The sequence below is a fragment of the Aulonocara stuartgranti genome (genome assembly GCF_965226115.1).
Source record: "Aulonocara stuartgranti genome assembly, chromosome: 13".
Taxonomy (NCBI): domain Eukaryota; kingdom Metazoa; phylum Chordata; class Actinopteri; order Cichliformes; family Cichlidae; genus Aulonocara; species Aulonocara stuartgranti.
The window spans coordinates 16,058,913-16,081,144 of NC_138949.1; the positions used below are offsets into that span (position 1 = coordinate 16,058,913).

Below are 22,232 nucleotides of genomic sequence, written 5' to 3' on the forward strand. Positions count from 1 at the left end.
AACTCTGACAGTGATTTATGTCAATGACTAAAGTACTATAAAATATATATATTAAAAAAAATTATACTATATTGTAAATTCCTTACATTACATGAGGAGTTTTTACTCACCAACAAAGGCATCTTCACCTCTGGCACTGCAGTTAGCCTGGAGCTGCCAAATTCTACAACCAGGAGCCCAGTGCTAATTAACTTGTACTGTGTCAGTGCACAACACCCAAGACTTACCTCATAGTCAACTATCTTCAAAGCGTTTGCTCTTTAGCCAACTTGCCCAAAATCAGATATCTGGCTTGTAACAGCCAAGGGAATGGAAACTTTGACGGATATATTGCAGTTGAGTACAATATAATAATTCTGAATTCATATTTTCAGTGTTAATCCATGAAAAGGAATTGGCTACCCAGATCAGTGTATGCAGGGATGAGCTGTTAATTTTATCCAAGAGCCCACATGAGAAACTGGTACTGCGGTAGTCCCAGTTTGTAATGTGGGCCCCTTGGGAACATTAATTGCTGGGTATACGAGTTTTACTCGAGTGCACTCTTAAGTGTGTGCACCAAATTAACACATTTCTGGAGCACAACAATTATGTGAATTTATATTGCAGACTTCTGGGTATTGCAAAAGCTTTTTCCTTAAGAAAAATAATCTAACATTCTAGCATAGAAGGATCAGGATTCACATGACACCATGCGAAGAGTCTGTGACATACAATACACTGGAAAACAGAGCGCAACTGGAGACACAGCACTGTGGTCACATGTTCAGCTCAGGCATCTTGCAGTGTGGTGGATGCCATCTATAGCACACGTGTCGAAACACTCTGGCTCCTCACAAGTATCAAGCTTACAAAATTGCAAATCTGCAAGGTTCAGTTTGGTGTCCACTTACTGCAAATAATGAAAAACGCAGAAAAAGTAAGAAACAGGACAAACATTTAATTCTTTATTATATTCTGAACACGTTACCTTGTACAAAACATTCTAGTATAACGTTCGATGAACAGCATGTTACAAAAGCACTACTGGCTTTCTCAGAACTCCAGGAGGCTTCTTTTGAGAGCTTCTTCCAACTCTGTGAAAACAAATTACACGAGAAAACCTTCATTCATACCAGCATGGCCATATGGAAAACACTACAAACTGCATCATTTCAACAACACTGAGAACATTTTATGTTGACCACAATGTCATAACTTTAACATTTCTATTCTTTCATATCTCCAAATCTATTTATAGTGATCCCCAAAATGTTTCCTTCGTCTTTGAGCCAGCAGAGCCTTTAGGTCATCCACACTCCCCGCCCCCCTCTTCATGACTGATTGGAGTTTCTTACTCCATTCAAGAGATCAGCATGAATGCTAAATTTGGACTTGTCTGAAAATAACACCTTCAAAAGCTGCAGACTTTCTGTGCGTGTTATTTGTAAATTTAAGCCTAGCTGTCCCAGTCTGTGAGCTGGATAGTTTCCACTCCCCTCTACCCACACTTTGGCTTTGAAATGAGCTGTGTCTGTAATCCTGCTCAAAGCACTCCTCTGTGGCGTTTCTAAGCATTTTTTGTAATCTGATGGTGGCCTTTCTGAGTGCCTTTTGTTCCGAGGACTGACTTCTCTCTTCATCTTTCTGAAAATATTTCATAACCATGGAGGATTGAAGATTGAGATGGTCGGATGAACGTGTCATCCTATGCTTGAGCTCACATCACAGTCTTTTACTGTTTGTCCCCAGTAGGAAGGGAATTTATGAATTTATGAAGAACCTGTTTACACAGATGTAATTCATCACATTACTTTCCGATTTAAGCAGCAGGTTCCTGCTTTCTCAAATGTAAGCCTGACATCATTTTAGTACACAAAACTACAGTCGAGTTTCTCTTTCATCCTTTTGATCAAACACATTCTTTATCTCGATGTTTGTTAAATGTGTTCAAATTCCTCCAAGCAGTGAGTCACGGTTCGATTCCTGGCCAGCCAGACTGCGAGTGCACATCACACTGCATCTCCCATATTTCCTGTCTGTTCCTATCTAATAAAAGAACAAAAAAACTCTCCCAGAAGGCTGGGAATAAACCTCACTGAACCAACTGTTCAAATATTTTTTAAGCCTGCATGTTATCCATTGACATTTTCATTCCTTAATGTGCAGGGCAATGTTAACAATCACCGACTGTATAACTTACTGGATGTTTATCTGAATACAATAACAAAAAAATACAATATGTCGTATTGTACTGACTTACAAACTGTTCAAAAGAGAAAGAGACTATATCCTCAGCCCTGCACACACATACCTGCTGACTCTTGTCCTTCTTCTGCGCTCAAAGACAGCGCGCGTTTCATTTCATCATCCGATTCAACTGTAACAGAATACAGAGTCGTTTATCCAAGCTGTTAAAAATCAAGATTAATGAGGATACTTTAAGACAAGTAAATCAGTGTGTTTTTGTTTGAGAGGACATTCATAGGATTAATTATGCAAATAATTATTAGCAGTTGAGCTAAAGCAAGAATTCTCTTTAAACAGACAGCCGTTAGGGTCTCATGACGAAAAGAGAGAAAAAAAGAAGTAGCGTTTATTTAGTATCCAGTCTTTTCTTTCTAGTTACAGGTGACAACAAAATTTTTAGTCCCCTATTAAAATAAAATAAATTAAATTAAAAAATTTTGTCCATTTCAAACTTGCTCTAGTACTTTTTTAATAGAGCTAAGGATTTTCAATATAGGATTACTAAACACACTAGTTTTCTTTAGGAAGCATAAATTATTTCTATTTGCACACAATAACAGAATTGTTTCAGAATTTTTTTTTTTTTTTTACCAGGGTCAATAATATTTGCTCCCTGAGAAAACTGGCCTTTTTATTTAGCTATAGCAAAAACCACCACTGTGCAATGATGTGCTTTATTTTTGTAATGCTCAAAGCTTTTAAAATCATTAAAGCTGTGGGTTCATCTTCCAATTTAAAGAAAGCATAAGAACCTCAAAAAGAGTTTGAGTTATCATGTGAAAAACACCTTTGTCAAAGTCAAAGAAATCCTGAAGGAAAAAAAGATATGAGAAAATTTTTAAAGAAAACCAGGAAAATTGGGTCTGAGCAGTCACTTTGTCTTTCAACATGACAACATAAACAATAAGTCACTCCTGGTGAAGAACTACCTCCAGAAGACCAAAGTCAGCATTACTGGCTGGACTGCTCAAAGACCTGACTTGATGTGGGGTAAACAGAAGACCAAGGACTATGCCAGGAGCCCATCAAATCTGAACGCATTTGAGAGACTCGGCAAAGAGGAATGGACAGGGATTGCTCAGGCGATGTGTGTGAGACTTGTTGAAAACTACAAAAAACTATTGCAGGCTGTTATCCAGCAAAAAGGATACACCACCTATTAGCATCAGGATGACTTATCTGGTAGTTTGTGTAAATAATTTGGTTCCTGTGTGCAAAATAAAAATAATGTAACCAATAAAAATCTAAGATTTTTTGAAAAGCTGTGATTAAAATTCTTTCCTCTGTTTAACAGCACTTTTTAAAAAAAAATAAAAATAAAAATTCATAGGGGGACTAATAATTCTGGCCTCATCTGTATATCAGTGATATATATGTATAGTTTACTGCCTACCTTCCTGCACTTCACTCTCGTCATTGGTGTGATCAATGTTCAAAAATGTCAGCGTTTCGTCGTCAATCTCTGCGAACATGAATACAAATTAACATCCAAAAACAAGACATTAAATGTGAATCATTTTAACAGATTTACCATTGCTGTCTGGTTTGATCTCCGCAGCATTAGGTATTATTGGAGTGGTGGGTTCGGCTTTTGAGCTTTTCCTGCAGGTCCTGGAACTCATGCAGGGATCCAGTGTACAATGTTGCAAGTGGTAGTGTTTATGGAAACTCGGTACATCCATAAAACTCTCTTGGCAGTCTTTGCATCTGATGTCAAAGCTCCTGTCCAGGTTCAAGGCTGTGTGTTTTGTGTGGACATGAGTCTTGATCTGTGCATAGGATGGAACAGATACATCGCAAGGCACACAGATGTACTGGCATTTTTCTTCCGCAGCCAGATTCCTCATGCATTGTGTGTAAGTGGCTTTCATGTCCTCTTTACTTTTTTCCGAACCCATGCACGGGCATGTAAACTGACTGGTCCTCTCAGCGGCAGCGGCAGCATCAGCGGCATCTGGCTGAACAACTTCAACCTCATCCATGCAGTAGTAGTCCTTACTGTGAAGATTCTTGTAGTGCTCAAAAAACTCCTCCTCAGATCCAAACTCCATGCTGTCGCAGAGGCCGCAGAAATAGGAAGTTTTTACAAGCCCATCATGCTCATTCATACAGTGTCTCCGTACGGTGGACTCTTTGAAGAACTTCTGTGGACAGTGTCCGCAGACGAATCTCTGAAAGCTGTGACTACTAACATCGCTGCAGTGTTTACGGACGGCAGCCTCCGAGTCAAAGACATCCTCGCACATCCTGCACATCCAAGACTGCTCTACTTTTGATGAAGACACCTCTGTGCTCAGCTGGACTTTGGCCACAGACGAGGAGTGAAATGTGACGTCACTGCTAGTGGATGGCTTGACATCAACGATTATGGGAAGCTGCTCAGGCACTTCTTGTTCACTGAAATACGTGTGTCCGCTGTGAGCTCCGGACACGTGTGACAGGATGTCTTCGTACCGAGGCATTTCCACTTTGCACTTGCGGCAGTAGAAGAGGAAGTTTGAGAGATGAGCGCCCCCGTGAAAGCGACTCATATGCAGACGTGCAATGGAAGACTCCCCCATATGTTTGCCACACACGCCACACTGATGGAAAATTTGGTTCACAGCCAGAAGGTGCTTACTGGCTCCAGCCTCGTCTGAGAACTGAAGACCGCACTCGCAACACCAAGCTGTTACGCTCCCGCTACTGGTAACAGTCACACTTGTCCCCAAGCTCTGCTGTTTAGCTGGAAATCTGTCATGGTCGTCGCTCTTCCTGTTTCTTTTGAGAGGTGTTGCAAGGCCAGTGGTCTCCTCTGTGTCTGTTGAATCTCTAGCTCTCTTCAAGTGTTGAATTTCACTAAACCTGCAGTGCTGAAGAAGTGCTTTTGCCATTGTTTGGTTGAGTTCAACTTCATGCTGCATCGACTCCCTGTGTCTCTCAATTTCAGCTTGGCTGAGGAAGATTTCACAGCAGACAGAACACTGTCCTCGCACTTGCAGCTGATTCATGACCTGCACTATCGTCTTGTCAGCTTTGGCCACAGCACAGCCCTGTCTGCAGTACACACTAAAAAGAGGAAAATGAGGGACAAGGGCCATAAAAATGAGTTTCATAAAGGATCTGAATACAATCAGTGAAATATATATAAAGAGGTTTCACTACATTCAAATGTTGTAAAAAAACAAAACAAAAACAAAACATACTTAAAGTGAGCTTGAGCTGCTTGATGGGAGATCAGTACGTTATGACACAAAGAGCAGCGGACACTGAACGCTACATCTTTGCACAAGGCGATGAGACGATTCTTGACATGTTGAGGGACAGGGACTGGCAGCGGACTTCCTGTGGGTTTTTTAAAATCAAATGTAAAATAAAATGCAAATTGGCTCATTTAGCTACTTTCCAGTATCTAAGATCTTCTAGAACCACACAAACAAAGGTAACCTGAGTAAATATAAAATGCTGTTTTTAAGTAATGATTTTATTTATTAGAGGAAAAAAAGAAAAAAAAAAGAAAAAAATTACCTCTTAAGGCGAGTGAGTCTTTGAAGTGGCTTTCGGCTGACATGTGCTGGAGACACTCGTCTCTGAGGTTGAAGAGGTTGTAGCAGGCAGGACATGCAAAACACACAATTCGCTGATACATCTGGTTGATGCTATGACCATCGGCATTAGACGAGGACACCTAGTAACCAAAACAGTTCTGAATTATTACACCATGCAGGGATTCAGGCTGCAACTTCTAATTGCACAGTCAGAAAAGTGCACAGACCTTCGACTTAACGTGGTTCCTCCAGGATTCTTTGGCCTGAAAATTCTTTCCACATGCAACACAGGCAAAAAACTCTGATGGACTTCCTTTAAGATTGATAGTCGGGTCACATGGGGAGTGATCAAACCTGCATACAAGAGCTTTTACTCAATACATGTGCAAGAGACAACCATTTTTTGTGAGGAAAACAGTTAAGCCGCTGTACCAACACACTCACGAATGAAGAATTATTACCTTTTCAAGTGTCCATCAAGGAGGGAAGCATTATCATAAACTCGACCACAGTTAATTACTGGACAAGTATGCCTAGTTGAGATAGTTCTGTGGAAAGAAGCTCTTTGTCTTCCCTCGGAACCAGCACTGATCGCTCCAGGTTTAAGACCTAGATAAACACAATATTGCAGTATGTTAAGTTCCACAAGCCACTCCACTGACAACTATAACAGAAAATTGCACCAATAAATCATTGATTTGACCCCGGTGGATGCAAGCCACTCTACACCACTAGAAGGTTTGTTTAGAATTCATTCAAAACATTTCAAGCCATTGTGTTTACAGATAGACAGAATAACATGTACACATGCAAACACTACCAAAAACATGACCTCCTTGGCAGAGGCAATTAGCATACTGATAGAAATGTAAAAAACAAACCAAAAAGACAAAAACAAACAGCAACTACGTAACAGGAAAATGTTTTAAAAGTCGTTCTACTTATTTGAGTAAAACAACTACAACAGATTTCTAATTCCGATCAATAATTACCTGGCATCTTTAACCACATGTCTACACAACGTTTGGCTTCCTGATTAATCCCATTTACAGCGCTAACAGCCAGCTCCTGTTGTCCATGAGCTTTTTGTAGGATCTGCTTCTCCTGAAAAAGGGACAAAGACGTAACACGTAAGATATTTGCCTCACATAGAAAACACAAAACAAAACAAACAAACAAAACAACACATCAGTGAAAACCAGCTGACTGTTTAATGTTGGTTCTCCAAGTAATGTTGCATGTTATGAATAGACTACCTTCCCCATTTTTTGTGCCCACAGGGGGGCACTGCTGCTCATAAAGTTGGGCTTAATCTACCCATACACTAACCCAGTAAAATCTTGGTGAGGATCTAAAGTTGAGTTTAAATTTCATGTTCTTTGTGAATATGTTAATGAGCACATGTATGTGTTAGCAATTTAAAATTCATAGTAAAATTTATTTTACAACAGTTCACATAAAGCATAAGGCAATGCATCTTTTCTTTCCTGCTGTGCATAAAAAAAAAGGTACAGATCTGAATGGAAACAGTGAAAACAGAATCAATTTTCTGACAGGCTAAATGATTAATGAAAGTCCAACAAACAACAAATGACAGTGGCTCAGTTTATTTGTCAACAACCTTACCTTGAATGCTCTGCATTTATCTGCTCGTTCCTTTTTCTGTACAGCCACTTGGTGTGCCAGTCTGTCCAGGGTAGATGTAACACGTGCTTTATGTCGGCTGATTTTATCTTCAAGCTACAATTGAAAGAAATAATGTGTTTTTAAGAAAAAAAGGATATTAACATATGAATTAAAAGGATTAAATAACCAAATGATCTGTTTAAAAAAAAAACTTACTGTATTGGGCAATGATGAACATCCCTCATCCTCACTGTCACTCAACAGGTCAATACATTCCAATACTGGTCTGAGAGGGCCCTCCTGCATTAAAAAAAGAAAAAGAAAGAAAAACATCAACACTATTTCAGGCTTATAAAACACATCTAAAGTCCAAATCATAAGGACCTGGACAGTATGAGACATCAGTGAATTGAGAGAAAAAATAGCCGTCTGTTTATTAGGCTTCATTGACGTGACAGTGAACAATGCCACTAGTTTGAAAACCAAAATGTTATCATTTTCAACTAATATTTATTTAATAGAGCCAGAGTGCATATGACTTACTGATACAAACTCGACTTCTTTTTCCACCTCATCTTCATCTGCGTCAACTGTGGAGGACATGTTCCTAAAGGTAACGGGAAGATAACACACGTTTTCAAGCTGGAGTACGTGCTTATAAAGCTAAGCGACAGTTCTTCGGACAACACAGTAACAATTATAATTACCTCTTTTGGTGCAATTAGCTTAACAGTTACGTTTAAGCTAAGCCTGAACAACACAGACAGTTAGGCAAAGGAAACAGTAGCAGCTGGATAGCTTAGGTCTCGTAGCAAATATGCGAGACGTTGAGCAAACGAATATTAGCATGCACCTTTTTTTGAAAACTTCTTGTCGTTGTCAAGCCTTTTAAAAGTAGGAAAATACGACTTGCTTTAACGAGGGTCACCCGTGTAGAAATTCAACATGGGGGCATAGTTTCTTCCTCGTTTCGCCACCTCATTTAGTACTTCTCTTCGGTGCTGCCTCTCATGTGGGAGCTGCTCTACAGCAACTATTCAACGACTTAAATCAGTGTTGTTGCAGTATACCTGTTAACCAGCGGCGGCAGGAGTGAGCTGCGAGCTTCTAAACAGCACTTCAAAAGTGGAACGAAGAAGAAGTTACGCGCCACTACACTATGGTGGTGCGTTCACGGGCTGCATGAAGTTCGATGATCATAGTATGTAAATCAAAGCGATTTTTACACACATTGAAATGATCGAAGTTAAAAAGCCCTACATGTCACCGAGAATTCACTCATCTTCTGCTGGGGGATTGTTCTACCAACCATACTCTGGTGAAGACTATTATTAGCAGTGATATCTCCACTCTGAAAGAAATAACTCATGGGTCCCAAACACTCACTGTGTGAGATATGCAAGATAATATTATGTTGTGTAATGTTAGATTTTAAAAAAATTAAAAACTGTAAACGAGTGTTTGCAGTTTTGGCGTTTTCACACCGCTTAACTAATGTCCGCTTCGTAGGGTATTACTGGAAGTGTTTCTGAAACTAAAACCCCCATTCCCACAAGGTGCTACACGACCTTCTCTAAAAAAAATAAATGGATGCCGACGAGGGGCTAACGTCCGGTAAAACCGATCAAATGCGGCATAACTGAGACTCATGGTTTAAATTAAGATAAGCATCGCATTACCTGTGCCTGTGTTGCTCACTCTGTCAGATTGGTAGCTCACTGCTACAACATCCCAAATAAACGTAAACGCAGCTAGTCCGGACGTCATGACGTCATGCGGACGCGGGTGCGGTTTTTTTGTTCGCAGAGTGTGCGCCGCGTGGACGGAGCTTGGGCTTGCTACAAAATACACGAGAGAACAAAGTCCGCCTCTGCGCTCTTATCTAATCCGGGTCGAAGCGCGATGATGTTACCAACTACAACTATTTTAATATTCTAGTTATCCCCGCCAGAGGCGCCAACTTTACCTAGATTCATATTTATGTATCATATTTAACATCGTTTAGTGGAGAGATGAATTGTACACCTTCATATACATAAACACCAAACACATATGTAAATAGCAGCATTACATGGTGCTCATCTGCGCCCTTCTCTACCACGTTGTTGAATGCAGAATACACATCTACTCTATTCTGTAATTCCAGTTTCATCATGCATTGATTTGCAAATCTCATAAACAAATATTTTATTCACAATAAAAAAAGTATAACACATCTCAAAAGGGTGGGGGATAGGGCCATGTTTACTGCTGTGTAGCATGCCCTCTTCTTTTAAAAGGAGTCTGTAAACGTTTAGGTTCTCTAATGAGTCCAATTGTTGGACTTTTGGGAGAGGAATCTTTTCCAATTCTTTTCTTATATAGGATTGTAGTTGCTCCACATTCCTGGGTCTTCTTTGTTTTATGTTATTTTGTGATGTGTCAAATGTTGTCAGTTGGTGAAAGTATAGAGTTTAGTGTCACCTTGTTGAAATATGCACACCTTACAACATTGATTGTGGCCTTCCAGATGTGCAACCACAGAACAGTTTTGTACTTTAAAAGAGTCAATTTTAAGGGAGCTTTGTCCCAGATCAGACAGCAGCATTTCTGGATCATGTTCACATAAGGTTTTCTTGTTTGCATGCCTAAGCTTTAACTTGCATTTGTGGATGGTACTGTGAACTCTGTTCAAAGCACATGCAGTGATTTCCATAGCAGGATCATCAGGTTCGTAATGCAGCGCTGTTTGAGGGCTCAAATATCGCAGGCACCCAATTTTGATTTTCTGTTGATGATGTTATGCACTGTAGACAATGAAATATTCAAGGTCTTCACAATTCTACACTGAGGAACGTCATTCTGAAACTGTTCCACATTTTTTAACCTCGTTTTTTGCCGACTGGTGAACCTATAGCCATCTTTACTTCTGAAACACTCTGTTTTGACCTGTTGGCACTGAGCCTAGTCCCTTGCAACATGCTACTCCAGCTGTTTCTTTTTAGCACCACCTCCAGGCTTTAGTTGCCCAAATCCTGACTGTTTCTAGATGTGCTGATGACATCAATAATAATAATGGTTTTTTTTTCATGAAATAGTAAAATGTCTTAGTTGAAAGATTAGATTTTTTATAATGTTCTATTGTGACTAAAAAATTCAGTTACAATCTGTTTTTATCTACATTTTATACAGCATCTTACTTTTTTGGATATGGGTTTCATTCTGTTCTGTTCTCTTCTATTTATTAAAACTCATATGTTACATATTTGACACAGGCAATATGATATCACTGCATTTATGGCAATATGCAGTGATATTTATAGCAGGCCATGTAGTTAGAAAGTTAAAGCCAAGCACACAGACATAACCAGGATTCAAACAAGGTGAAAGAAGGTCTGTAGGTTGTGTTTTGTTGTTGTTGTTGCTTTTTTGTGACAAATGATAACACCTTCAGACATTTTAGTATAGCCTTGTGCAATCTAGGGCATCAGTTGCAGTTTGTAAGTACACAGCTTTTACAATAACTTATAAAGCTGACATTTTGTAACACAGTTTAATTCAATAATACTGAAAGCTGTACTCTTAAACATCAAAGATGACCTGATGGATAATGAGAACTAATTCTTTTATTTGAAAAATAAAATGTCGATTTTTATGTCTAACTATTGGGATGATTATATTTGTAAGTTGGTAAATGTATGAGTGACACATACAACTATACATATGTTGTTATACGTAGGTGGAAAACTATTTATTTACTAGTCTAAGAATTTAAATAGAATAGTCGTAATTTACATACCTACGCCCACAATGTGCGGTGTTGTATAAACACGTGTTTTTCTCCTGCCACACTTTGCTTGTCTGAGTCTTTCATTTAGCAGAAGGAGAGATGATGTCATCTCACCCCAAAATTACATAACCCGTGTTGGCTTATGATCAGAGTTTCTGCTCGCTCTAATCCTCAAAGTATCTGTGCATAGGACCTGCCTCATCTCAGCACCTATCATACATTTTAAAACCATACTGGGTAGACCTGCTCTACAAAATACAAACGATATTTCATTTCCGGCCAAAAACATGCTGTATGTGTATACAGTGGCGATGACACTCTAGATCACATTTAAAAATATTAAAGAAATATATATCCACCCTACTAGTGCAGTACATCCACGGGTCTACACGGATTAGTGTTATTTACTATTGCAGCGTTATTCGTGTGGGCAGCCCCCTCTGCAGCAGAGTGATGCTGGGATGAATCTGCTGACTCTCCCTGCCCCTGTTAAAAAATAAATAAATAATTTAAAGTGGCGTCTCTGCTGAGTCATGCATTGTACCCCACAATAATGATATCAATAGTCTGGGCTGTCCTTTCTGGACCTGTGCGCTCTCCACGGTTTACTGTGCGATGCTTCACGTATGTCAGTGAGTGTCTTTATTCTCTTGCCGAGTTATCAGCGACATAACGGCAGCGGAGGAGCCGGCTGTCTGAGGCTGCCAGATCTGCCCTATATCTCGTCTTATGATGATCGCTGCGGCGTTTTTGGTCCTACTAAGGCCGTACAGTATTCAATGTGTGCTGCTGTTGTTGTTGCTTTTGCTGGGGACTATTGCGACAATTTTGTTTTTCTGCTGCTGGCATCGCAGGCTTCGTAATGGAAAGCATCCAATAAAATCTGTGCTCTCTGGACGCCCCAAGAACCGCGGTGAGTAGCGTACAGGCCAGCCGCATCTTCTCCTCCTGACAGCTCAGGGTACATATATTCATGTAGCCTACAGACATTAGAGATACGTGTAATCGTTCATAGTCTGATTATGTTTATCTTTTGTATATAAAAGCAGAGTCATCACTGTTAACGCCTGTTCGGGCTGTGAGACTCAGAGGTGATGCTGTGCGTAAAGTAACCTGAAGCATCTTAAACTTGTTATTACTTCTGACCAAATGCATATCTCTTAGCCGAGTTGCAGTCATTGCAATGTTTTACATCCTAACATCTTTTTTGTAACATCTGTTATCTGTCTTATAGTTGGCCTGCGAACGCATCATTTTCGATCAGAGGTAGGATGAACTTTTTACATAATGGCTTTGTCACCTAATAGCCAGGAGGAATGATCACTTGTGTTAAAGTGAGACTACATTTAAGCTTTAAGCTGTGATTTAACCAACGCTTCACCTTAAAGAGCGTTTCTTTTAGACTTTTATCGAGGGCTGCATGGCTATTTTAGGGTCTATGCTGTGCGCAGTGCGCATGTGTTATCAATAAATGATGTGGGTGATATTGCAGTTTCACTACTGTTTTTCCCCAGAAACACATGGGTTAGAGCTAACTCTGAGTCCACAGAAACCGCTTTTTTTTTTAAAAAAACGATCCACAATATCATTATGTTAAATGTCATTTGGTGCTGACGACTGAAAACACGAAGACCATTTTCTGTCGATCCGTTTCCGTTTTAAGCTTTTTTGCTTTCAAAATAAAAGTAGAAATGGTTTAAGAAAATAGCCATGTAAGTACTAAGCTTTTAGCCTGGAAGAGAATGATTACGAATAAAAATAAGCGCTACAACAGCTATGCTAAACTAAAAATTAACATTATGTTATGGATAAAGCTGTTTTAGTAGCCGGTTTTAATCTTCCTGACTTGGCCTATGAAAGAGATAGCCTCTTTTTAATTACAATTGCAACTATGGAGTTGTTGGAAACTAATGACAGTGTAAGGTTTTAGTAAAGCTATTCTTTATTTCAAGTGCAACATTGGCAGACCAGTGTTATGGCCAACCACACTGCTATAGAATAGAATGCAGTTCTCTTGTTTTTATATTTGCAAAACCAAAAGCTTGCCTTCATTTGTAGGTCATGTTATTGAACCACATGATACAGAATCCCTACTGACTCAGTACTTTAGCTGGTAGGGATTCAGTATCATGTTCAAGGACATCAAATGCAGGGCAGTTTTAGAGCCTTAATGTTGTAAAACAGTGTCCTCAATCTTTAAGAAAACTTGAGATAAATGTAATTTCAAAAAGCACATTTTCTCTTCAGAGTGACTGAAGTTTCTGTGTGATCAGCCTATAAAGTAACAGCATCCCACCTCTACTTTAAACCTGAACTGCAAACGCTGTAATTCTTCATAATCTAACACAGCTTTTAACTTCTTATGCTAAGGTATGCTTAATGCATAATCTGTTACCAGCTTGACATGTTCATGTTCCCCAGGGCTTCAGGCACAGTCCACATCGCCCGAGAAGGAGCATACATGCTCGAGTGACAGAGGAAAAGCCCAATCTGGTCGAGGTTCCTGAAAGTGAACCCGATTCATCATCGTCTCTAAGAAAACGCAAAGTGAAGAAGAGAGTCCTGCCAGAATTTTACCAGTCTGTACAAGTCACCCCTACACGTAAACCTGTAGGTACCCCACTTCACTGTTACCATTAAGAGTAATGATAAAACAATACGCTGGATTTGCTTGCTCCCCTCAACAGGAACATCACAATGTACATTTGATTCTGGGAAAGGAGTGCTAACTTGCTCTAGGGCAAAGGGGAGATGCTTATTTAAGGAACCTGACACTTGGGTGTGCTGTTGAATGATGGGTTTCTTCCCAAGAAATGAAACGTTGCTGTGCTGGTACTGCAGGGTGTCTTGTTCAGTTTCTAATCATCATAATCAAGACCAAACATTTAAAGATTTTTTTTTTTTTACTGCCAATCCTGTACAGGACATAGTGAAGAATTGAAATACTGTCTCTCCCTAGTCTTACTATAAAGAAGAATTAAGAAAAGATAAAGGACACTCTAAGGAACTACTGCCACTATGTAGAATAGTGTCAGTGGTGCAAGATATACATTAAATAAAAAAAAAAAAAGTAGCCTTTGAGCTGTACATGGACAGTAGTGCAAATAATCAACAGCAGCATTTACATTTAAAAATTTAAAAAAGATATTTACCAACAGATCCTGTAATCTTTGCTTTAAATATTTTTCCCCAGAAATTAAAAAGTACATGAACTCAACAGAAATAAAGTATTCTATGGATATGCCCCATGCCGCGGTGTTTTAAAGGAGCTGCATCATTAAAAAGGTTCAGTGGACTCAACAATCCAAACATATTTCACTTAATTATAACAATAATTATAGTAATAAACTCTGGTTTTGCTGCAGCTTGAAGTTCACAAGTGAATCACCCGTTTTATTAGATTTTATGACTCCTTAAATAATTTGAATTAGTCATCCTAGCCTGCACGCTAGTGCGTGCCTTTGGAAGCATAATATGGTACGCTCCCTGTGCCCTTTAACTCACCGCAGTTTTAGATCTTCACCTTTTCCACATCTCCACCTTCTTTGTGTTATCTTGTCTGTGAGCTGCACTGCTTGAGAACACGACTGGGCCTGTTGTCCTTCAATACTTTTGTCACTTTCAGATTGTGCTGGTAAAAATTTACAGTAAGGAAAGACAGGGACAACATTTGACCCAAAGACCGAGTGGGTGGGGGGATAACGTATGATTACAGGAGCACAAAGCAGAAGAAGGAGGGGACCTCCCCTGAAAGAAGGTGACTTACAGAAACAAAAGGTGCAACCACATTAAAGTCCTTTGGTTTGATGCCCTTTCTTTATGTATTGCTCCTCCAATCTGGGAATATATATTTGAATTCCTGAGACAGAAATTCTGATTTCACAAAATCATCTCATCTGTGGGTGTTTTTGAATGTGTCTGATTCAAATGTGACTGCATTGAGAATGTTAAATACACTAACCAGCATACAGCATACCCCTACTGCTTTACATTGGTGTTGTTTAGTATGAGTGTATAAATTTAGACTGACAAACTGTCCAAAGGATGATATTGATCTCCTCACACCCATCACTGGTGCAGACTCCACCAATAGTTGTTTGTTGTGTTGCAATACTGTAGATAACAGAAACACTTTTGTGCTTTTTACTATTTAACTGGTCAGCAGACAAGATGAATAACAACTTGACTGGAGCCAACTATGAGGAAAGACTTATCTATGAGATGTAGTCATTTGGCTTCTGAACCAGATGTTTTGCTGCCACCAGTTAACATTTTATGTGACGTTTTATTTATACATTTGTTATGCAGGTGAAATGTTTAACCAAGGATTAAGAAAAAGATAAATGATGCCATGACACAATCTTGTTAGTTTAACAACACAGCAAGAAAAGGAGGTTTGCAAATTACTTGAATTACAATGAGAATAACAATTAAGAGATGAATGCAATTATGAAAACAACAAGATCAGTGAGCACGGGCCTAATTCAGGCCACAATACATCATTTATAATGTGTTTACATGCCTAGCTCACAACAGTGTGTTTAAAATGAATAATCCACCATGGTTCGCTTGTTGTGATAAAACCAAATGTTCTTTGTGTATGTTTTTTTTTGATAAACATGTAATCTATATAAATGACACTGACCAGCAGCAGAATACAGCTTAAACAAGCAATTTCAGCCCAGTGTTGATTCAAACCAGGTCGTGAGTGGAAAAATTTGGTTTCTTTTACAGTAACCAAAAGAAGTCTTCACCGGTAAAGAGTAACCTTCGTGATGATCATGCTCATATTATTTTTAGCGCCAGTAACAGCTCTTGGGCAAAGATTATGAGGTTTTAAAAAGTAATAAAGAATCATCTACTTCCCCAAGTGATGTGAGAGTGGATCTAATATTTCAGCTAGTCTTATGCCTGTAATTTTCTTTAAATGAAACTAAGTGCAAACGGACTTCTGAGAACATGCTTTTATTCCAGTAGTAAGTTAGTACTAACTTTCCTCGAATCGTGCAGTTGTTTTGCATTTTATGAGTAGGAATTATGAAGAGAGCTGATAAAAACTGCAACACTAAGCTGCACTTTTTAGGACTGATCTCATCCTGATGAAAAGTGATGCGACAATTTAAAAAAAAAAAAGGCTGCTAATATTAACAGCATGTTGCTTTTATCAGCTCTGCAGACAGCCATGAAAGCAGTGGCTATTTTAAGCCACAAATCACTTTCTGTCACTCCAAAGAAATAATATCCTCCACTTTCACAATCTGTGCAGAAGCTCTAGGTTTACCTTTTAATAACACAGGACTAAGAGGAAGGCAGACCTCTTCCTTTCCTGTGCACAGATTATCTGTTTCAAGTGTCATTAAACTGCACTTTTGTCACTTAAGTGGTTGAAGTTGCTATAACTTTGCCCCACCCTATCCACTGGGCTGTGCTTGCCTGTATTTGTTCTCTTGCCCAACCTCAGGTGTGTTAGGGTGCAGCAAGGAATTGCAAAAGAAGGTAATCCATTTACCAGTCCTGCCTTTGAGCGTTTTTGTTGTGACTTGTGTTACAAAAGGAGAATGTGTGAGAACTGAACTAATTGGTCAATCCTGGAACTAAATGTCAGTTAATTTGGTTTTGTTCTAAAATATATATTTCTGATTTAATATTTAAACCAAGTGTGTCGTGTTGTGCAACCGCTGGACTCTGACTAGCACAGTGGTTTACTCTGTTTAACACTTCAGTGTCCATCCGCACGTAATTGTGTAACTGTGTGCAAAGTCAGAGCAGTGACCCAGGGGGGTCTGTTGTGGAGTCCTCGCCATGGTAATCAGTGGGATTACCCCCCGTCTTCATATTAACCCCGCGTTTAAGGTCGCTATTTGTAGCAACACATCAGATTTGTACAAGGATGGCGCTCTAACACCGCCGTCGCTGCTCCTGGAGCTGCTGTTGTTGGCTACCGGGTATGACGCGCAGACACATGCATTCTGCTCTCCCATCACGGTCCAGCTTTGCCTCGACAACACACAGCGTATCATCCCTCCAGCCCTCTGGAGATCTGACATCACCTCACATCTTTAATGCTCCGACAAGGAACGAACGCGTGGCCGGAGCATCACTCAAAGGGCGTGGCACCTTGTGAAAAATGTCTATGAAGTCTGAAAGCCAATAACACGCATAAGGATTCTTTTCTCTCTTTTTTTTTTGCCTTTCTTCCAGCTGACAGGTCTCCATGTATACAGTGGTAAGTGTTGTCATTGACCTGGCGGGGGAGCCAGATACTATTGATTTCGCATCGCTTTCATTTGCCTCGTTCGCTTATTGTTACGGGTCATTTGGAGTTGGTGGATCAAGTGTGCGTCCTCACACCTAACGTGCCCATATTTATGCACCTTGACCCGCGATGGTGAGGCGGGGAGGGGATGGGTTGTGAACGTTTTAATTGCTTAGCTGTGTTTCTCATACATTTAAAGACAAGCATTGTTCTTTCCACCCTTATCCCCATTTTTCTTTTGTCTCACAGAGCTCCAGTTCGGGCAATCCTTCCCTACACTGCTCCATGTCTTCCTCGGCGGATTTTTCGGACGAGGATGAGTACAGTCTTAAATCTGGATCGGCGTCTCCCGCACCCGGAGACACTTTACCCTGGAACCTGCCGAGACATGAGCGGTCCAAGAGGAAAATCCAGGGAGGATCCGTGCTGGATCCGGCGGAGAGAGCTGTGCTCAGGATCGCAGGTGAGGGGGAGTCTCCTTAATATGGAGTTATTAGATAGCAATGTGCAGTAAGGACAAAAACCGTCTTGGGATATGTTACAATCCCCACATATGATGTATTTAGAGGAAAAAAAATGACAGACCTCCTTAAGTTTATTATTTTCTCGTGAGCTCAGGTTTATTTGGGGACAAGCTTGTCTGTAGTGACGTGGATCTGTGGCACATGTGATGGTATTTTGGTCTACCTGTTTTCTGCTTTTAGACTGATGCTTTAAACCCAACCAACAAAAATGTGATTGTCTAGTGTAGTTTTAACATTTGTCCCTTGTTATTAACCAAAAAGTAAAAAATTATAATAATAATAATAATAATTTTTTAAAATGTATTTGCTGATATGCACAGTCACAGTACACGTTTATTGGCGCCGAAGTGGGTAATTAAAGCTTTTTGTCCCCCTGCCATGGGCTGGCAGTTTCTTCACACTTGATAAGTTGATCGGAAAACTTGTTTTATAGCACGTAAGCATTTTATAATGATACTTTGACTCTAATTAACGCCGTAAAATACGAGAAATAGCGTTTCAGATACAGATTGTCATGCGTGACGCGTTCAATGAAAGCTGGGTATCCGTAGATTTAATGTAGAGCTTATGTCGGCGACAAAGATAAATATACGATTTCAAACGTTTTGTTTGGGCCAAATCAGCCAAAACCGCTCGGACACGCGATAGCTACACGGTCTCTATTTGGAGAGGCTGACAAGAATAGGCGTTTATTTTTGCGCACTCTAAAAAAACGAGCAGTTAGCATGATTCAGCCCAGTTTTAAAATCCTACTGAGATGAGGTCCTTCCGGTTTAATGAAAATCACTCGCGATAAGATTTTGAAATGGCTTTAATTTATCCTTAAAGCCAGTATTGATTTAAGTGACATGCTAAAAAAATGAACCTTAGGTTGTTTTTTCCAGTGTAGCCTGTACGACAGTCATTCCTATCAATCTGGTGAAGTCCGGAGAGGAAGTGTCGCCTATTGGTCGGAGCGCAGACAAGGGAGGGTTGTAGGGCGTTTCCTTTCGTACAACAACACCGCCGATTACACTCTGAATCCACACACATACACACGCACGCACACACTCACTCGTGCTGTGTTCCTGTCCGTCGCTGGTGAATGTCCAGTTTGGGAAGCCCGGGTTATGGCTCAGTACGCACCGCCGGCTTATGCGCTTTCGGACGAACAGGAATACCTCCAAGCTTATGAGGATGTATTGGAAAAATACAAAGGTAGGAGAGTCAGTGTTGAATGGATATGTGTCAGCTTTAGGGCGAAGAAGAAATTGCCTGATTGCTGCTTGACAGTTCAACAAATGTCAGCCTGCTCCCCCCGTTCTCTCTCTCTGGTGACTGGCTGGTGTTCGTGTCTTTATCACTGCTGTGGAAAAAGTGGGAATATTTCCTGCATGACATCACATTTAGGTTGATTTTGAATAGTCCAAACAAAGGGTTTTTGTCATCATAGTTGTTCACTAAATAGGAGGCTTATTAATTATTTTATTTAGCTGTTATATTAAAAACATTAGTCTTGAAATATGTTTAGGAAAAACTCTGATTGCAAGCGTCAAGGTCCAAGTGGATAAAACAAGTCTTCAGTATGAGCAAATCATATTTTCAAAATGTAAATTATTATTATTATTGTATGTTTAAAATGATCTCGCTTACAGGAATGAAATTCAAATGTCTGGTGCTTCAGACCTGGCAGGACAATGACATAGCAGGCTACGCGTCAGCTCTCATCAGTAGCTTTCTGGCTGCTCCTTTTGGGTCTATCTCATTAAATAGAACAAATCCATCACACATAAAGGGCTAACTTCATTCAGCATATATGCGACGGCTAGATCTTGACATCTCATAATCATGCATTCTCGTAGCAGGCCTCTGGAGATCCGGTAGGGCAAAATTCAAACAGACAGTCATGCTTTCAACTCTTGTATTTCCTGTTCATTGAATCTGAAGCATCAGAACAACATGTAACTATTACTATGCCCTGTTGTACCAGATAGTTGTTGCGAGTATGTTCTCTCAGCTGTTGAGTATTTTAGCCAGCAGGCACAGTCAGCTGTGGTATAAGGCTTAAACGCCCCGACTGCACTCTAATGGGATCATATGATGTAGCATCATTAGGAATCTGTGGCTGGTGTCTTCCGGCAGAAGAGCTGCAATAAGACAACAAGCAGACTTATTTTTGAGTGTTCTTTTGCCATCACAGCTAGTCTGTGATCCGCTTTAGATGTTATAAACTGATTTTAGGGAAAACGTTAACTCTGCATCAACAGTTGCATGAAATATGAACTTATCAAGGAAGGGTAAGGTGCTTCTTTTCTGTTTTCCTCATCATTTTAAGAAACTATTTTGCATCAGTCTGAAGCATTGTCGTTGCAGAATAATGCTTATATGTTACTGTTTAACCAGTTTATCACTATGTCAAGAAAAATGAAATAGGTTTAGTGTCCTTGTTTTGGACTTATTGATATTATTCTGCACAGAATTGTTTGGACAGACAGACCCTGGTTAAAACTTAAGGTTTGTTTGTGAGTTTTCTTATAGCCAATCTATTTTGGTTACGTTCTGCACTTCATCGGAGAAAAAAACAACAAACTTTGACGGTTAAAGTAAAAAGATTTTCAGTATTCATTTACCAGAGTCTGTTAAAGAAAGCAGAAACACATTACTTATGAGCTGAAGTGATTCTTTACAAAGTTCTGGATTGTTTGCATCTGCAGTTTTACACAACAGGAGCAGTTTGATGAAATTACTGGATTGAGTTGCCTTAATAAGTCGTGTTTATAAGCGGATGATATCCATATGGAAAAGAAATAGAAAAAACTTATAAAAGACTTGCATCAGATGTGGCCTACTTCATATAGTGAATCATATAAGGCTTATATGATTTACTCATGAAAGTGGCCACTTTCATATATTGTTTTAGTAAGTATCCAAAACATAGAAGTTTCATTTATATAATTTTTCTAGGGATCTTATATCTGTTTTCACTCTTGTATGCTTTTCGAACAAGTTTCACACAAGACAGATACAAACTTTATAAGATTTATATATATCTTTTCCATATGGGTAATGCTGATAAATCTCTTTAAATCAATCCTGTGCAACCTTTTGTTCATTAAGTATGTTGTTTTCTTCAGAGCTGAGACATTTTTCCATTGGACGTTGTCTAAAAATCGCTTTATTTTTTATTTATTTCCAGTTGATACGATCACAGCCTGAAGCGTCTCTCCATGTGATGGCCAGAGTATCAAAGAGTTGCTTTTTCATAGCAAATTCATCAACAGTAACTAAGCAAACACAGACCAGTAAACAGAAAAGCCAGTGAGCAGGCTAAGAGACAGATTTTTGTTTGTTTTGTTTTCATTTTTACCTGTTGAAATTCAGGCACACTAGGCCTCCGTGATGTCAGGAAACATTTCGGTGTGCGATAACATTTCTCAGTAGTGCAGTGATGACAAGATTTGTGACAAGTAAAGAAATAATGAAGTGTGCATGTTAAGTATACACTTCTATACTGTGCCTTCAGCTTTAAGACTTAACCATGAATACTCTGCGCTCACTGAATAAAGCTATTAGATAAATTATGTCAAACATGTTATTAGTGAAAGTAGAATAGTGGTGCAGTTTTGATGCTCCTTGTCAGCTTAGGGCTTTCTGTGTGGAGTTTGCATGTCCTCCCTTTGTTTCTGTAGGTTTTCAGTGGATGCTCTGCCTTCCTCCCACTGTCCAAACATGCTTGTTAAGATAATTGGTGATTGGTGTGTATTATCTGCGATGGACTGGTGCTCTGTACTCTGCCTCTTGCCCTATGACAACTCTGATAGGCTCCTGCAACCTCTAAGAAGATAAGCAGTTAAAAAAAATGGATGGGTAGATAATGCTGCACTGGGTCACTACTGAGTGTGAATGCTTTGTTCAGTAAATAATAACTTTTATAATTGTTTGGTATCAGTTATGTATTTATCACTCATGCTTATAATGCAAACACAAGGAACGTATACGTTTATTATGCTGATTATTGTCCTTACACTTTTGGCTTTAATATATTATATTACCTTCTGTACACTTTACCATTGAAGAGTTAAATCAATTTACAAACATACTGTGGTTCTGAGCTAATGTGAGTTCATAGGTCTTAGAATTGCCACAATTGCCATCAAATGAGGGCAAGTATGTTGCTGTTATTATACCTGATGTAGGAATGTGGCACTAATTAGGTACTTGCACTAATAATACGTTAAACAGAGCGACTGCTTTGGGTTGAACTGAAATTCAATGCAGGGTACACATACAAAAGACTGTAAACTCGAGGAATGAGTTAAAGA

General features: G+C 39.5%; 2 protein-coding genes across 17 annotated transcripts in view; one reads left to right on the top strand and one right to left on the bottom strand.

Moving 5' to 3' along the window:
• Window positions 1-775: 775 nt before the first annotated feature.
• On the bottom strand, window positions 776-9,158 carry znf451 (zinc finger protein 451). Of its 6 annotated transcripts, XM_082557018.1 has the most exons (15): window positions 8,236-8,441; window positions 8,090-8,132; window positions 7,926-7,989; window positions 7,599-7,682; window positions 7,383-7,496; window positions 6,749-6,860; window positions 6,218-6,365; window positions 5,984-6,110; window positions 5,737-5,896; window positions 5,415-5,553; window positions 3,761-5,277; window positions 3,623-3,691; window positions 2,294-2,359; window positions 971-1,076; window positions 776-892 (listed from the first exon to the last, which is right to left on the bottom strand). In XM_082557018.1, the coding sequence occupies exons 3-14, from the start codon at window positions 7,983-7,985 to the stop codon at window positions 1,036-1,038; spliced, it is 2,637 nt and encodes an 878-aa protein (XP_082413144.1). In that variant the 5' UTR covers window positions 7,986-7,989; window positions 8,090-8,132; window positions 8,236-8,441; the 3' UTR covers window positions 776-892; window positions 971-1,035. The 6 variants fall into 6 exon arrangements, with proteins under 6 accessions (XP_082413144.1, XP_082413149.1, XP_082413148.1 ...); XM_082557023.1 differs by lacking the exons at window positions 8,090-8,132; window positions 8,236-8,441 and adding an exon at window positions 8,453-8,482; XM_082557022.1 differs by lacking the exon at window positions 8,090-8,132 and having other exon boundaries at window positions 8,296-8,441.
• A 2,662-nt stretch (window positions 9,159-11,820) lies between these two features.
• The window catches only part of dst (dystonin), a 103,821-nt gene continuing 93,409 nt past the window's right edge, over window positions 11,821-22,232 (top strand). For 3 of the 11 annotated variants that reach the window (XM_082556441.1, XM_082556448.1, XM_082556449.1), the window contains exons 1-4: window positions 11,823-12,064; window positions 12,386-12,417; window positions 13,573-13,761; window positions 17,657-17,870. In XM_082556441.1, the coding sequence (XP_082412567.1) occupies window positions 11,881-12,064; window positions 12,386-12,417; window positions 13,573-13,761; window positions 17,657-17,870 (619 nt within the window). In that variant the 5' untranslated portion in view covers window positions 11,823-11,880. Of the gene's footprint in view, window positions 12,065-12,385; window positions 12,418-13,572; window positions 13,762-16,609; window positions 16,648-17,149; window positions 17,378-17,456; window positions 17,540-17,656; window positions 17,871-18,963; window positions 19,129-22,232 lie in introns of those variants that run through there. The other 8 variants (XM_082556450.1, XM_082556447.1, XM_082556445.1 and 5 more) reach the window with 8 other exon arrangements.

Bases quoted from the DNA above. Each gene is read 5' to 3' on its own strand.
- znf451 (XM_082557023.1), bottom strand. From the start codon at position 7,985: ATGTCCTCCACAGTTGACGCAGATGAAGATGAGGTGGAAAAAGAAGTC. The intron at 6,861-7,382 runs GTAAGGTTGTTG...TCCCTTTTTCAG, and splicing joins ATAAATGCAGAGCATTCAAG to GAGAAGCAGATCCTACAAAA. The intron at 1,077-2,293 runs GTATGTGTGTGC...TTGTTTTCACAG, and splicing joins AGAAGGACAAGAGTCAGCAG to AGTTGGAAGAAGCTCTCAAA.